The sequence below is a fragment of the Neophocaena asiaeorientalis genome, unplaced genomic scaffold (genome assembly GCF_003031525.2).
Source record: "Neophocaena asiaeorientalis asiaeorientalis breed wild unplaced genomic scaffold, Neophocaena_asiaeorientalis_V1.1 scaffold142, whole genome shotgun sequence".
Classification (NCBI taxonomy): Eukaryota; Metazoa; Chordata; class Mammalia; order Artiodactyla; family Phocoenidae; genus Neophocaena; species Neophocaena asiaeorientalis.
Window position 1 is genome coordinate 923,873 of NW_020174563.1, and position 16,272 is coordinate 940,144.

The window sequence follows — 16,272 nt, forward strand, 5'->3', positions numbered from 1 at the left end:
TTCTTTATGTGTATTCACCCTTAAGTTGAAATCACACCCACAATTGTCAGACTCTTTCTTATGCTGGCAACATGTTAGGTTATAGACGTATATAAATGAGGATGCAAAATCATGTGGTTTTCAACTTGTATTGCGAAGCTCTGTTGCAGTGGGCAGGGATCCAGGAATGGTGTTTGGTTGTTTTCTCAGAGTTAGATGGTTGCCATCTGGCATTGATAGTGAGATGGTGTTGTCATCAGTTTCTAGATGCAGGAAAGGAATGATCCTCATCTGTTTCCTGTGGATAAGCAAGACGTTGATAATCTAGTAAAATCTTGTTACCTTAAAGAAAGCAGACGTGGAATTTGTTTACATAATGCTTGCCAGTTTCTACTTTTGTGTTAATAATGTAGCTTGCTAGTGAACTTTAGCTTTGAGGAATTTTAAAATGTATTTGATCATATTCTAGTTGCATCTTATTAGAATACCCCAATAATATTCTAATTGAACCTACTCTTCTAATAGAATCACTGTCTCCACCAGGCACACTCCATGGTCTTTACTTGTCTGCCTTTATGAAAAATCTGCCTCCTTTGGAGAGTGAAAAGCTTTTACAATGTCTTCCGATCCTGAATGATAGATTGTTTTGAAAAGCCAGAAAGAGGTTTTACAACCTACTTGAGAAGGTCTCATTTTCCACTTGAATATTAAGAAAGTGACAGAAGTGAGAGTGTACACTAGCTACAAACGTGGTTAAAAAACCGCCAAATATAAAGCAGGGTTACTTTATGGATAACTTGCTAAGATTATATCTGGCTTTCGGGCTTGTTTGTCTTCTCTTTGTTACCCATAAATCTTTCAGCATTTAGCATAATCATTTATCACTTTTCCTGTTTCCAGTTTTTCACAAGTTGCTTTGTCTCTGCTCACCTCAAAGTGCAGGTCCTGTTTGGCTAAGGAAGTTCATGCTGCTGAAGCTTTTGCAAAAGGAAGAAATGGTGGGCCACCTCTTGAACTTTCCAAACAAAATACACTATTACAATCTGGCCCTTGTGAAACTCATTTTTTTCTTGATCCTGGCTGATCCTAGCTACATGTAATATCCAGCAGTACCCTTCTAACATCTAATAATCCATTTTCTGGCCTATGCTATTCGAATCTTACAGTTATTGAAGAAGTCCTGGTTGTCTTTTATTACACAAGACATAATTATTATTGTGTCTTCTGTCTTCTTTCATGTGCTTACTTTTTAATATTGTTTTGCTGCATGCAATAAGGTCTGTATCAATAAGAACCCCATAAAAGATTCTGGTCTTCAGAATTGCCTTTTTATATAAAAACAAGCAAAATTCAGAGGGAATATTTTATTAAATATTAGACGTCTGGGTTGACTGCATTAATTTTAAATCATTCCTGTAATATTTCCTCTTTTCATTTGGTCCTTCAGATGCTCACATAATATGCAAATCATTTTAGAATGAACACAAAAGAAACATTAAATATATTAAAATCTGCATTTTAATAAAATTGTCAATGCATAATACATACCTTGCTTCTAAAGAAGAATGATAAAAAGTAATAAAAGGGTAATTTAGGCACAGAACTATTTAATATCTTTTTATATTTTACAATCCAGTGAAAAGTAAATGCAGAATAAAAGCTTGGGGCTCAGATTTGAAAGTGTTCCACTCAAATATTCTCTCCTTTTTTTTTTCTCCCTGAAAGGTTCTTGTTGGTCCCACCCTGTGTACAGTACACTCACAGTGGTACAGTAAACTCACTCTTGAACTCTCAACACGGAAAATGAAACGTTCCGATGCTTTTTGTTGCAGATGGAGTGGATGTGGAAGATGACCCCACTTGCTCCTGGCCAGCTTCCTCACCTTCGAGCAAGGACCAGACTTCCCCCAGCCACGGAGAAGGTTGCGATTTTGGAGAGGAAGAAGGTGGCCCTGGACTCCCTTATCCATGCCAATTCTGTGACAAGTCGTTCAGCCGTCTCAGCTACCTAAAGCACCATGAGCAGAGTCACAGCGACAAGCTGCCTTTCAAATGCACTTACTGCAGTAGGCTGTTCAAACACAAGCGGAGCCGAGATCGCCACATCAAACTCCACACTGGGGACAAGAAGTACCACTGCAGCGAATGCGATGCCGCGTTCTCCAGAAGTGATCACCTCAAGATCCACTTAAAGACTCACACGTCCAACAAGCCATATAAATGTGCCATTTGTCGCCGTGGGTTCCTGTCCTCTAGTTCCTTACACGGACACATGCAGGTTCACGAAAGGAACAAGGACGGCTCCCAGTCCGGTTCCAGGATGGAGGACTGGAAGATGAAGGACACTCAGAAGTGCAGTCAGTGCGAGGAAGGCTTTGACTTCCCGGAAGACCTCCAGAAGCACATTGCAGAGTGCCACCCCGAGTGCTCCCCGAACGAGGACCGGGCGGCCCTCCAGTGTGTCTACTGCCACGAGCTCTTTGTGGAGGAGACCTCCCTGATGAACCACATGGAGCAGATGCACGGCGGGGAGAAGAAGAACTCCTGCACCATCTGCTCCGAGAGCTTCCACACCGTCGAGGAACTGTACAGCCACATGGATAGTCACCAGCAACCGGAGTCATGCAACCACAGCAACAGCCCTTCCCTGGTCACGGTGGGCTACACCTCCGTGTCCAGCACGACTCCGGACTCCAACCTCTCAGTGGACAGCTCGACCATGGTGGAAGCCGCCCCGCCAATCCCCAAGAGTCGAGGGAGGAAGCGGGCCTCTCAGCAAACCCCGGACATGACCGTCCCCTCGAGTAAACAGGCAAAAGTCACCTACAGCTGTATTTACTGCAACAAGCAGTTGTTTTCGAGTCTGGCGGTTCTGCAGATTCACCTGAAAACTATGCATTTAGATAAGCCAGAGCAGGCCCACATTTGTCAGTATTGCTTGGAGGTATTGCCCTCCCTCTATAACCTCAATGAACATCTTAAGCAAGTGCACGAAGCTCAGGACCCAGGTCTGATCGTTTCTGCCATGCCTGCCATAGTCTACCAGTGCAACTTCTGCTCCGAAGTTGTCAATGACCTCAACACCCTTCAGGAACACATCCGATGTTCTCACGGATTTGCCAACCCTGCGGCTAAGGACAGCAACGCTTTTTTCTGTCCCCATTGCTACATGGGGTTCCTCACTGACTCTTCCCTCGAAGAGCATATAAGGCAGGTCCACTGCGACCTCAGTGGCTCCCGATTTGGGTCTCCGGTGCTCGGGACTCCAAAAGAACCAGTCGTAGAAGTCTATTCTTGTTCCTATTGTACGAATTCTCCAATATTCAACAGCGTTCTTAAACTGAACAAGCACATCAAAGAGAATCATAAAAACATTCCCTTGGCCCTGAATTATATTCACAACGGGAAGAAATCCAGGGCCTTGAGCCCCCTCTCTCCTGTGGCCATAGAGCAGACATCTCTTAAGATGATGCAGGCGGTCGGAGGTGCGCCTGCGCGGCCGGCAGGAGAGTATATCTGTAATCAGTGTGGTGCTAAGTACACGTCCCTGGATGGCTTTCAGACTCACCTGAAAACTCATCTCGACACCGTGCTACCGAAACTGACCTGTCCTCAGTGCAACAAGGAGTTCCCCAACCAAGAATCCCTGCTGAAGCACGTCACCATTCATTTTATGATCACCTCCACGTACTACATCTGCGAGAGTTGTGACAAGCAGTTCACGTCAGTGGACGACCTTCAGAAACACCTGCTGGACATGCACACCTTCGTCTTCTTCCGCTGCACCCTCTGTCAAGAAGTTTTCGACTCGAAGGTCTCCATTCAGCTCCACTTGGCCGTGAAGCACAGTAATGAGAAGAAAGTCTACCGCTGCACGTCCTGCAACTGGGACTTCCGCAACGAGACAGACCTGCAGCTGCACGTGAAGCACAACCACCTGGAGAACCAGGGCAAAGTGCACAAGTGCATCTTCTGCGGCGAGTCCTTCGGCACCGAGGTGGAGCTGCAGTGCCACATCACCACCCACAGCAAGAAGTACAACTGCAAGTTCTGCAGCAAAGCCTTCCACGCCATCATCCTGCTGGAGAAGCACCTGCGGGAGAAGCACTGCGTGTTTGACGCCAAGACGCCTAACTGCGGCGCCAACGGGGCCTCGGAGCAGGCGCAGAAAGAGGAGGTGGAGCTGCAGACCCTGCTGACCAACAGCCAGGAGTCCCACAACAGCCACGACGGGAGCGAGGAGGACGTGGACACCTCGGAGCCCATGTACGGCTGTGACATCTGCGGGGCGGCCTACACCATGGAGACCCTGCTGCAGAACCACCAGCTGCGGGACCACAACATCCGGCCCGGGGAGAGCGCCATCGTGAAGAAGAAAGCCGAGCTCATCAAAGGCAACTACAAGTGCAACGTGTGCTCTCGAACCTTCTTCTCGGAAAACGGCCTCCGGGAACACATGCAGACCCACCTGGGCCCCGTCAAACACTACATGTGCCCCATCTGTGGGGAGCGCTTCCCCTCCCTCTTGACTCTGACCGAACACAAAGTCACGCACAGTAAGAGCCTCGATACCGGAAACTGCCGCATCTGCAAGCTGCCGCTGCAGAGCGAAGAGGAGTTTCTAGAGCATTGCCAAATGCACCCCGACCTGAGGAATTCCCTGACGGGATTTCGCTGTGTGGTCTGCATGCAGACGGTGACCTCCACCTTAGAACTCAAAATCCACGGGACGTTCCACATGCAAAAGACGGGCAACGGGTCTGCGGTCCAGACCACAGGGCGTGGCCAGCATGTCCCCAAACTGTACAAGTGCGCGTCCTGCCTCAAGGAATTCCGTTCCAAGCAAGATCTGGTGAAACTTGACATCAACGGCCTGCCATATGGTCTGTGTGCCGGCTGCGTGAATCTCAGTAAGAGCGGGAGCCCGGGCATCAGCATCCCTCCCGGCACGAGTAGACCAGGCCTGGGCCAGAATGAGAACCTGAGTGCCATGGAGGGTAAGGGCAAGGCCGGGGCGCTGAAGACGCGCTGTTCCAGCTGCAACGTTAAGTTTGAGTCTGAAAGTGAACTCCAGAACCACATCCAAACGGTCCACCGAGAGCTGGTGGCAGACGGCAACAGCACGCAGTTGAAAACGCCGCAAGTATCGCCCATGCCCAGAATCAGCCCCTCCCAGTCGGATGAGGTAAACTCGCCTTTTTAATGTTTGCTCTTTAACCTCCTCGAGAATCTCTCTCCACTTTACGTTTACACTTTGCTCAGCTTTAATTATTGTCAGGTGCCGAGAGATGCTTGGATCAAAATGCAGTGGTGGTTTTTTCCCCATAGCCATTAGCTAGCAATTACTTGCTTCTCGATAAGCAGCATTTTGGCTTGAATGGTGCAAAATAGGACTAATTCCAGACTCCCTGGGATATTGTCTTCTCTATGACTGAAGAGACCTGCACTCATGCCAGCACTACCTGAGATCTGGAATCTCAGCGTAGCTTCACTGTGAGTTGAAATCCCCAGCTATGACTTGTGTGTATGGCAGAGAGATAATGACATAAAAGTAAAGTGCTATGAGCCAACACTCTGGCTTAGAGTAAATTTAAAAGAATATATATATTTGTGGATAACAAATTGGGTAGGGCTGGCTTTTTAATACCGTGTTGTCAACACTCACTGTTTCTCTTTGTCTTCTGGGTAGTGAGGAAGATGTTTCTCACAACAGGATTTTTTCAAAGCCCCTACATTTATTAAGCGCCACACGGTCAACATGCGTTTTAAAGGCACTCTCCCCAAGTCTTCGCTCTCTGGGTTTGGGTTTCAAAGTGAACATGTTTTGTTTTTTTTTTCTTAGTTGAAGAGTCGTTTCGTGTCTTTTTTCGCATAATGAGTCTGAAAAACAAGTTCATTTACAGTGAAATAGTTTTGTAAGTCAGTCATCATTCCTTGAAGCTGAGCAGAGGATGGCTCATTTTATTATAATTTCTTTATGCTTTATCACCTGGTGTCTAATAGCTCTCTCCCCTTCCCTACCTGCCCCTATCTGGAGATCCATCCAAATGAAAACCCCAGGGAGACCTATCTCCCTTCAGTCTGGGGTCACTGCCTTTTCCTTATCTTGTCTCTGCACTCACACCCTCTCCAAGGTCCCCCTGCATCTCCCTGCAGATAGCCATCACTCAGCTAGTAGGGGAAGGCTGAGAAGACGAACGCAGAGCCCATCCTCCTGAAATGTGCATCTGTGTGACAGGCAAACTCCCAAACTTTGAAGCTGCCTTCCCTTCTCTCCTCCTCAAGTAAATCCGCACCTTTCTCTCATCTAAATAAACAAAATCCTTTCAAACTGGAAGAACCTTGTTTTGATAATGGTTCATGACTCATGTGTTGGATCAGATCGCTTCTTTTGAAACAAATATTTCTAGTTGTAATCATATGAAATGAAACACCGTGCTACCGAAACTGACCTGTCCTCAGTGCAACAAGGAGTTCCCCAACCAAGAATCCCTGCTGAAGCACGTCACCATTCATTTTATGATCACCTCCACGTACTACATCTGCGAGAGTTGTGACAAGCAGTTCACGTCAGTGGACGACCTTCAGAAACACCTGCTGGACATGCACACCTTCGTCTTCTTCCGCTGCACCCTCTGTCAAGAAGTTTTCGACTCGAAGGTCTCCATTCAGCTCCACTTGGCCGTGAAGCACAGTAATGAGAAGAAAGTCTACCGCTGCACGTCCTGCAACTGGGACTTCCGCAACGAGACAGACCTGCAGCTGCACGTGAAGCACAACCACCTGGAGAACCAGGGCAAAGTGCACAAGTGCATCTTCTGCGGCGAGTCCTTCGGCACCGAGGTGGAGCTGCAGTGCCACATCACCACCCACAGCAAGAAGTACAACTGCAAGTTCTGCAGCAAAGCCTTCCACGCCATCATCCTGCTGGAGAAGCACCTGCGGGAGAAGCACTGCGTGTTTGACGCCAAGACGCCTAACTGCGGCGCCAACGGGGCCTCGGAGCAGGCGCAGAAAGAGGAGGTGGAGCTGCAGACCCTGCTGACCAACAGCCAGGAGTCCCACAACAGCCACGACGGGAGCGAGGAGGACGTGGACACCTCGGAGCCCATGTACGGCTGTGACATCTGCGGGGCGGCCTACACCATGGAGACCCTGCTGCAGAACCACCAGCTGCGGGACCACAACATCCGGCCCGGGGAGAGCGCCATCGTGAAGAAGAAAGCCGAGCTCATCAAAGGCAACTACAAGTGCAACGTGTGCTCTCGAACCTTCTTCTCGGAAAACGGCCTCCGGGAACACATGCAGACCCACCTGGGCCCCGTCAAACACTACATGTGCCCCATCTGTGGGGAGCGCTTCCCCTCCCTCTTGACTCTGACCGAACACAAAGTCACGCACAGTAAGAGCCTCGATACCGGAAACTGCCGCATCTGCAAGCTGCCGCTGCAGAGCGAAGAGGAGTTTCTAGAGCATTGCCAAATGCACCCCGACCTGAGGAATTCCCTGACGGGATTTCGCTGTGTGGTCTGCATGCAGACGGTGACCTCCACCTTAGAACTCAAAATCCACGGGACGTTCCACATGCAAAAGACGGGCAACGGGTCTGCGGTCCAGACCACAGGGCGTGGCCAGCATGTCCCCAAACTGTACAAGTGCGCGTCCTGCCTCAAGGAATTCCGTTCCAAGCAAGATCTGGTGAAACTTGACATCAACGGCCTGCCATATGGTCTGTGTGCCGGCTGCGTGAATCTCAGTAAGAGCGGGAGCCCGGGCATCAGCATCCCTCCCGGCACGAGTAGACCAGGCCTGGGCCAGAATGAGAACCTGAGTGCCATGGAGGGTAAGGGCAAGGCCGGGGCGCTGAAGACGCGCTGTTCCAGCTGCAACGTTAAGTTTGAGTCTGAAAGTGAACTCCAGAACCACATCCAAACGGTCCACCGAGAGCTGGTGGCAGACGGCAACAGCACGCAGTTGAAAACGCCGCAAGTATCGCCCATGCCCAGAATCAGCCCCTCCCAGTCGGATGAGGTAAACTCGCCTTTTTAATGTTTGCTCTTTAACCTCCTCGAGAATCTCTCTCCACTTTACGTTTACACTTTGCTCAGCTTTAATTATTGTCAGGTGCCGAGAGATGCTTGGATCAAAATGCAGTGGTGGTTTTTTCCCCATAGCCATTAGCTAGCAATTACTTGCTTCTCGATAAGCAGCATTTTGGCTTGAATGGTGCAAAATAGGACTAATTCCAGACTCCCTGGGATATTGTCTTCTCTATGACTGAAGAGACCTGCACTCATGCCAGCACTACCTGAGATCTGGAATCTCAGCGTAGCTTCACTGTGAGTTGAAATCCCCAGCTATGACTTGTGTGTATGGCAGAGAGATAATGACATAAAAGTAAAGTGCTATGAGCCAACACTCTGGCTTAGAGTAAATTTAAAAGAATATATATATTTGTGGATAACAAATTGGGTAGGGCTGGCTTTTTAATACCGTGTTGTCAACACTCACTGTTTCTCTTTGTCTTCTGGGTAGTGAGGAAGATGTTTCTCACAACAGGATTTTTTCAAAGCCCCTACATTTATTAAGCGCCACACGGTCAACATGCGTTTTAAAGGCACTCTCCCCAAGTCTTCGCTCTCTGGGTTTGGGTTTCAAAGTGAACATGTTTTGTTTTTTTTTTCTTAGTTGAAGAGTCGTTTCGTGTCTTTTTTCGCATAATGAGTCTGAAAAACAAGTTCATTTACAGTGAAATAGTTTTGTAAGTCAGTCATCATTCCTTGAAGCTGAGCAGAGGATGGCTCATTTTATTATAATTTCTTTATGCTTTATCACCTGGTGTCTAATAGCTCTCTCCCCTTCCCTACCTGCCCCTATCTGGAGATCCATCCAAATGAAAACCCCAGGGAGACCTATCTCCCTTCAGTCTGGGGTCACTGCCTTTTCCTTATCTTGTCTCTGCACTCACACCCTCTCCAAGGTCCCCCTGCATCTCCCTGCAGATAGCCATCACTCAGCTAGTAGGGGAAGGCTGAGAAGACGAACGCAGAGCCCATCCTCCTGAAATGTGCATCTGTGTGACAGGCAAACTCCCAAACTTTGAAGCTGCCTTCCCTTCTCTCCTCCTCAAGTAAATCCGCACCTTTCTCTCATCTAAATAAACAAAATCCTTTCAAACTGGAAGAACCTTGTTTTGATAATGGTTCATGACTCATGTGTTGGATCAGATCGCTTCTTTTGAAACAAATATTTCTAGTTGTAATCATATGAAATGAATGACTTCTTCCAACTTTTTATCTCAAAAATGTTTAAACTTATAGAAAAGTTAAAGGAATAACACAGTGAACATATGTATGTGTCCGTGTATCCATGTCACAAGTTTATCAGTTATGAACATTTTGTTACATTTTTCTCTCTCTTTGCAACCTTTTTAATTAACCTGAGCTACATGAAAGTAAGTTGTAGATAACGTTATCTCCGAAGAAAAAGGGCATTTTCCTATTTAACCACAATATCATTAGCTCAGGCAGTTATTGAAATCAGCTAAAGAAATTAAAGAAATCCATACTATCATCTATAAATCTATATTCGTATTTCCCCAAATCTCCCCCAAATGTTTTATTTTTAAATGCTTTTGAACAAGAATTCTTGAAAAGTTTATGCAGAAAATTATTCCTCTCTTTTGTCTTGTTATGCTTAACATAGATAGAAGAGTTTTTGTATTCAGGTTTAATTTAAGTAGTATATAAAAGGTGTTTAAAATGAATCTCTGTATGTGTGTGTGTGTGTTTGTGACTGTGGTGGTATGTGTGCATTTAAAACCAAGCAAAATCTAGCTTTTGTGTCTTGGTAGATTTATGGAGAGGCAAATGCCTGTTTCTTCTTATCTGTTCATGGTTTAGATTTTCTGATATTTCTAAATTGCTCTATATTATAATACCATTTGAGGTGAAATATTTTAAAAGTGAAGGAGGACATATGGATAGTCTTTATCTGTTAATTTGGTTAGAGTTGATTAGGAAAAAGTTTATCTTTAAGGGATGGTCAGGTCTTCAATTATACCTAAAATCTTAATGATAATTTATAAAGCTTAACTATATGCTTCACTTACATAAAATAATATATAAAGTACTTTTTAATTTTAATTCTTACAATAGTGTTTTTTAAGCACCTGCTACTGAGGGTGAAAAATGACTCCATGCAAAAGAGAACCTCCTTATTAAATCTGATTAGTAACTTGTAGCAGTGTCCTTAATTGACCAGATATTAAGATTCACTTGTATATTTTTTCCTTGTGCCTTAACAGTACACTAATCTATTCAACATTTTCACCATTGTTACTGTTTTTTCTTTATTATACTCTTTGTCATAAAATTTTATGTGCCCACTTCCTTTCTGATACTCTGTACCATAAAAAATGTAAAGTAGACCATACTATTTGGACTTGACATAGAAAATTATCTAAACATATGTAAAGTTTTATGAAAAGGAGCCTAAAAAGATTGCATCGGCAAGAAAAAGGCATATAATAAATATTAATTTGTTCCCATTTTTTGTTAGCCAAGTTAAGCTTCTATGACCTCTCATTGTGAGTACTGTGTAAATTTTTCACCAGTGGCAGTAAAGGCGAAGTTATTACATAAGACTTTGCCAAAAGACAGGCATGCCATGTGGAACTAAACTTTATCACAAAAAAGAAGTATCACATGTATGTCCATTGACTTAGATGTCCTAGGTAGGATCTGAAAGACTTAGCAATGTAGGTGGTATTTTCATCTCTTCTTCTTGCTGAGGATTGAGGCTTCAGAAGAGAAAAGAAGAGAATAAAACCTGAGTACCTAGATGTTGTCAAGAACCAGATTAGATTTTTCTGGGCTATGACTTACAGTCACATAAGGGTATTGATAGATGCTGGAATGCATCTTTCAAAGACTGAAAAGAATGTTACTCGGTCGAGACTAGAGTACCTATTTAAAAGGGATTTAGGTATAATCTAGGGAAGGATAAGTACTATATAAACCCATATAATCCAAGAAATAGATGAAAGCCTAGGCATATGACAATTAAAGAAGAATAATATTAGGTAGCTGTCATATAATGGAGAAATTTGGAATTGAAGACAGAAGATCTGAATTTGAACTCCCATTTCTTCTGCATGCTGATTTCTGAATTTGTGAACAATGTTCTCTTTGTACCAAAATTCTATAATTATTAATCTAAGTTTGCCATGGAGACTTTGTTTTGAATAAAAGATTTGGGGGAACCTAATCATTTCTGTTTCCTCCTCAAAGGTTGACTATGATATAAACTTGTACCTGCAGTGATTCCATAAATGGTAGAGAGAATTTGAGAGAGAAAGAACACTGGACATCTAGCTTTTTCCACACGTGAAACACCTCGCAGACTTACTGACATTTGCTATGTGTTGAATAAATGTTAGTTCTTCTTCTGGAGTTCGTTGACACTGGCTTGGCTCCCTGGTCAGGTGCTGCCCTATGTGGACCTCAAAATGTTGTCTCATGACGATATTGGAAACATGTGTCCATCTGCCATGGTTTCCTTAAGATCCTTCATATCCAGATTTCTCTGAGGGATTATATATTCACATTTCAATTCACATCATCCCTACGATTCTGTTGAAATTGCTCTTACAAGGGTTACAAATTATCTCCATGTTTCTAGATGCCTGTACGGTGCCACAGAATCAACGCTAGAAGGGACAGTGGAGATCGTCTGATTAAGCTGCCTCATTTTACAGACAACAAAACAGACCCACGTAAATTGAGATCGGTCTAAGGTCACACAGTTAATAAGTGGTAAACAAGAGACTCCGAGAATCCAGGTCTCCCAACTCCAGACTCAAGACTCTCTTTTCGTAATTCCATTGGCACTCTCCTCTAGCTGCAACCTCAGCCCCTTGTCCTTTTCATAAAATCCTCTCGGTGTAGCAGTCTTAGTTTCTCTTGTCATTCACTTCCTCCACCCACCGCAAGGGATCTTCTGCTTCTATTGCTGCACCTCAACTGACTGTTCTAAGATCTCTACCGACCTAGTGGACTGATGTAATGCTTTTGGTTTTTTTTAAAGAGCATTTATCGTAGTTTACCTGCTTCTCTACTTATCACTGTTGGTCATTCCCTCCTAACTGAACCTCTTCCTTCCTGTTTTCCTTTGTGCCTCTTTGAATGTTCCGTAGCCCTCTCTGTCCTCTACCTGCTTCTGCAAGATAGTGTCCCCGTTGCTACTGTCACTCTACTGACCCGACCCCCCCCCCCACCAGCTTCACGTGGCCTCATCCACTCCCAGGGTTTCAACCACCACCTTTTACCGATGACTCTCCAAATGGTGTTTCCAAAAGACAAGAGGGAACTTATGGGGGCTGATGGTAATATTCTGTATCTTGATTGTGCTGGTGGTTACGAGACTGTATGTGTTTACTAATACTCACCAGATGTAAATTCGTGACTTTTTGCATGTGAGTTATACCTCAGTGAAGCTATTTCCAAAAAAAAAGGTGTCTTTGACTCAAACCTCTCCTCTGAAATTCAGACTCATACACAGCTGCCTGCTGGATATATACGCACTCACATGTTCCTCTGAACTTCAAACTCACTGGGTCCAAAACAGAACTCATCATCCTTTCTCCAAACCTGCTTTTTTTCTTAAGTATTCTATTTCACTTGTGGATCCACTGATCTTCTTAGTCTTTTCTTTTTCTCCACATCCAGTTGGCCATCCAGCCATCTCAATTTCTACTCATATGTATTTCTGAATCAGTCCCCTCTTCTCCATCCTCTTACCACAGTTTAAGTTCAATCTCTGATCATCTTTCGCTAAACTACTGAAGCAGCCTCGTAACTGTTCCCTCTGACTTTAGTGTTACTACTTTCAGATCCATCCCCACACAGCTGCCAGAACAATCTATCTAAAACACAAACCTGAATAACATGCCCCTCCCTATTTGGAACGTTTTAAGTGCTCTGCACCTCCATCCCTATAGGATGATATCATAGCCCTTTTATTGTGAAATAGAAGACTCTGTAGGTCCCTGGTAAAATCTCTCCCTCTTTCCTTAGCTTTCACCTTATTCTGTTCTTGGAGGTGCTTTAATTAACCCGCACACAACATGCTGCTGCTGTATCTTGCTAAGACTGTCCAGTTCCTTCGGCTCAAATAACCCCTCTCCTCCTGACTGCCCTCTGTCTTCCATGAGGCTGTCCATCTTTCCCTTTAATTGGAGATCAGGTATTCTAGAAGGCCTCCTCTGACCCCAGCTTATCACCACAAACATCTCCCTTCTCCTGGAATGCCCTGTCTATACAATATGTTATAAATTTCATATGAAAAGTGTTATAGTGCTTTATAATTACCTATGTACATTTCTCTTTTCTTCCCCTGAATTCCCGGGGGCAAGAATTGACTCAATCTGATACTCCTGAGCCCTATGATAATGCCAGGCCCATCGTAGGCAGGTGCCTCAGTGCTGTGTCTGGCTGGTGGCTCTCCCAGAGCCTTTCCCCGTACAGGGCGGTATGGCAGGACAGCCCGCCGCCTGGCTTTTTTTCATTCAGGAACCACCTGACACAGTGACTGGAACCTGAAGGTATTAAATAAATTTGTGTTGTTCTTCTGCGTGTGTTAACTATAGGATTGCTATTTATATTTTTACCACACTTGGACGCAAATCTTGTTTTATTGTTATTGAAGTGCTGTTCTAGATACTCTGAGCGTGTATGGGTCTGCTGTTATTATCCCACTCCACTTCAATGTCTGCTTGTTCTCAAGGAAGCTGTAATTGTCCCGCCAAGGTTGCCGGTGGTCTCCAGGTTCATCTCCGTAGCACTTTGCAGGGTGGACAGTTCTTCCCTTGCCGTGCCTCTCTCTGACTTCATGGCGTTCCCACTCGTAGTCTTCTTCCTACTTCTGCCTTTGGAGATTTCTCGTCCTATGCCTGTCCTAAAAAGTGTAGGAATTCTTCGATGCTCATCCTTGGTCCTCTTTTACTTCTCTGTCTACTCTCTCCATAGGCATCTCATCTATTCATGTTGCTGCAACTATTTCTTTGGTAAGAATTCCCAAATTTATATTTCTAGCTTAGGTCTCCTCTTAGTTCCTGATTACTGTGTTCCACTGACAGCTTGACTTTGCCATTTGTATCTCTTTTAGACTTCTGAAGTGTAATGTGTACCTACTAAAAGCTCTTGCTTCTCTCTCCTGAAGCCTATCTTTTTCCTAACTAACATCATTTTTGGTAAAGGGATCTACCCTACACCCAATTACCCAAGCAAGAAACCCAGGAATCACTCCTGATTCCTCCCTTTCCCTCTTTCCACACATCTAATCTATTAAAAAGTTCTGTGGATTCCACCTCCAGTGAGTATCCCATCCCCTTCTTTCCATCCCCAAAGCCATCATTGTGGTCCAGGCTGCAGTCATTTCTGGCCTCCTGAGAGAGTCCCCTCCTTCATCTTCTGCCTGCTTCCCATCCATTCTTCATGCTGAAGTGGGAAGGAGGCCTGTGGACGTGTCAATCTCATGGTGTCACATAAAATTCTTCGGTGGCTTCCCATTTCACTCAAATAAAATTCCAACCTCTCACCAGTTTGTGAGACCATGCATGTCCTGGCCGGCCTGGCTGCCCTCGCCTTGTCCCGGTTGGCTCTTCCTCATGCACTGCACCCAGCCTCCCAGCCTCCAGGGGGATGGGGCAGGGGGGTTCTGCTTTGGAACCTTCACGTGTGCTCCTTCCTCACTTGGCCTGCACTTCTGAGCCAGCCTCTCTGCACCACCAGTTCTTTCTCGGCTGTCAGGTGGGCCTTCCCTGAAAATCTTATCGAAGTTGGTTTCCTCCTGAAGATTTTCTTTTAAAATAGTCGTTTTTGTTTACTTGTTTATTTCCTTCTTCCCCTTTCTCACCTATGAACATCCAACAGCTTAACCTAAGAGCTTAATAAATATCAGTTGAATAAATGAACATAGTGTAAGTACTTCAAAACAAAAGTAGTGTATACTCCATCTTTGGATATATTTGCCGGTGTATCTAATAACTAATACACATAGATGATAAGTTTACCCAAAAGTACGGAGATGCTTTAAAATTAGGTATGATCTAAAAATATTAAATAAGCTAAAAGGCTTGAAAGTTCTAACAATTCAGAGATCATCTTCAGTGAGAAGGTCTGTTTTAAGTTTCTCAAAGTCAGTATTCTTCCTTTATAGTTCTTACACTGAAAATAGAAACGTCTATGCTGACATGCTTAAGCTCCAGAGTTCTTTTTTGTTTTGTATAATAAAAATATCCATATGAGGTGGAAAGAAAAATGTCGAAGTTTTTGTGTGTCAGATTGCTGGTATTAAGTTTTGCTAAGCTAAAGGAGCAAAAATAAATGAGTTAAGTTTCCTCTAAATAAACAATATCTTAAAATTAAGTAGAAAAATTACATGACCAAATAGATTTGTAAAATTCAAGATGTTATTGAAATAGACTTAGTTGCTTTTCCAAGTTTAATCTGCTTTCAGATTGACTGTTGTTGTGCTCAGTATTTGTTTGGCATCTACAACGCACTAGAACAGGGAGTTAATGACCCCTGGCATAAGTATCGGGGTGTGGAACATGGAAGCAGCTGCCTCTCATCCACTATCTCTAGTCTCATGTTCATGAAGCATTGATCATTGCATCACACATTGAATTTGCTACCACTACCATCCCTAGATTTTCTGTACTTACTTCCAGTTCTGGATTTTTTGCTGATGCTTTCCATATGCATACAGTGTCTTTTAGAACATACGGAATTCAAAAGTTAAAATGTTTCTGTATACCACCATGAATCTTGAATTGCACATATTTGTCCATTGAGTACTAGGCCAAAGAGTTTGAAATCACCCTCTGTAGCGGTAGAATTTTGTTTAGCAGGAGGATTTTACATTTAGCTGAAATTATATCGAAGTAGAGATTAGTGAATATCTACTTAAGGTACTTTTGAATAATGAAAGAAAATGGAAAGCTACATTCTGGATCTCTTATTACTGGATGGCTCCCCTCTCTGCGTAATATAGATGCAGTTTTCTATTAGATGTACTTTCTTTTTTTTTTTTTTTTTTTTTTTTTTTTTGTGATACGCGGGTCTCTCACTGTTGTGGCCTCTCCCGTCGCGGAGCACAGTCTCCGGACGCGCAGGCTCAGCGGCCATGGCTCACGGGCCCAGTCGCTCCGTGGCATGTGGGATCTTCCTGGACCGGGCCACGAACCCGCGTCCCCTGCATCGGCAGGCGGACTCTCAACCACTGCGCCAC

At 44.5% G+C, this 16,272-nt stretch overlaps 1 protein-coding gene across 2 annotated transcripts in view; it reads left to right on the forward strand.

The window, feature by feature from the left end:
* Positions 1 to 16,272, forward strand: part of ZNF521 (zinc finger protein 521) — a 282,679-nt gene that overhangs the window by 114,453 nt on the left and 151,954 nt on the right. The window contains exons 1-2 of one of the 2 annotated variants that reach the window (XM_024757859.1): positions 2,237 to 5,164; positions 6,682 to 8,010. In XM_024757859.1, the coding sequence (XP_024613627.1) occupies positions 2,252 to 5,164; positions 6,682 to 8,010 (4,242 nt within the window). In that variant the 5' untranslated portion in view covers positions 2,237 to 2,251. Of the gene's footprint in view, positions 1 to 1,811; positions 5,165 to 6,681; positions 8,011 to 16,272 lie in introns of those variants that run through there. The other variant, XM_024757860.1, reaches the window with a different exon arrangement.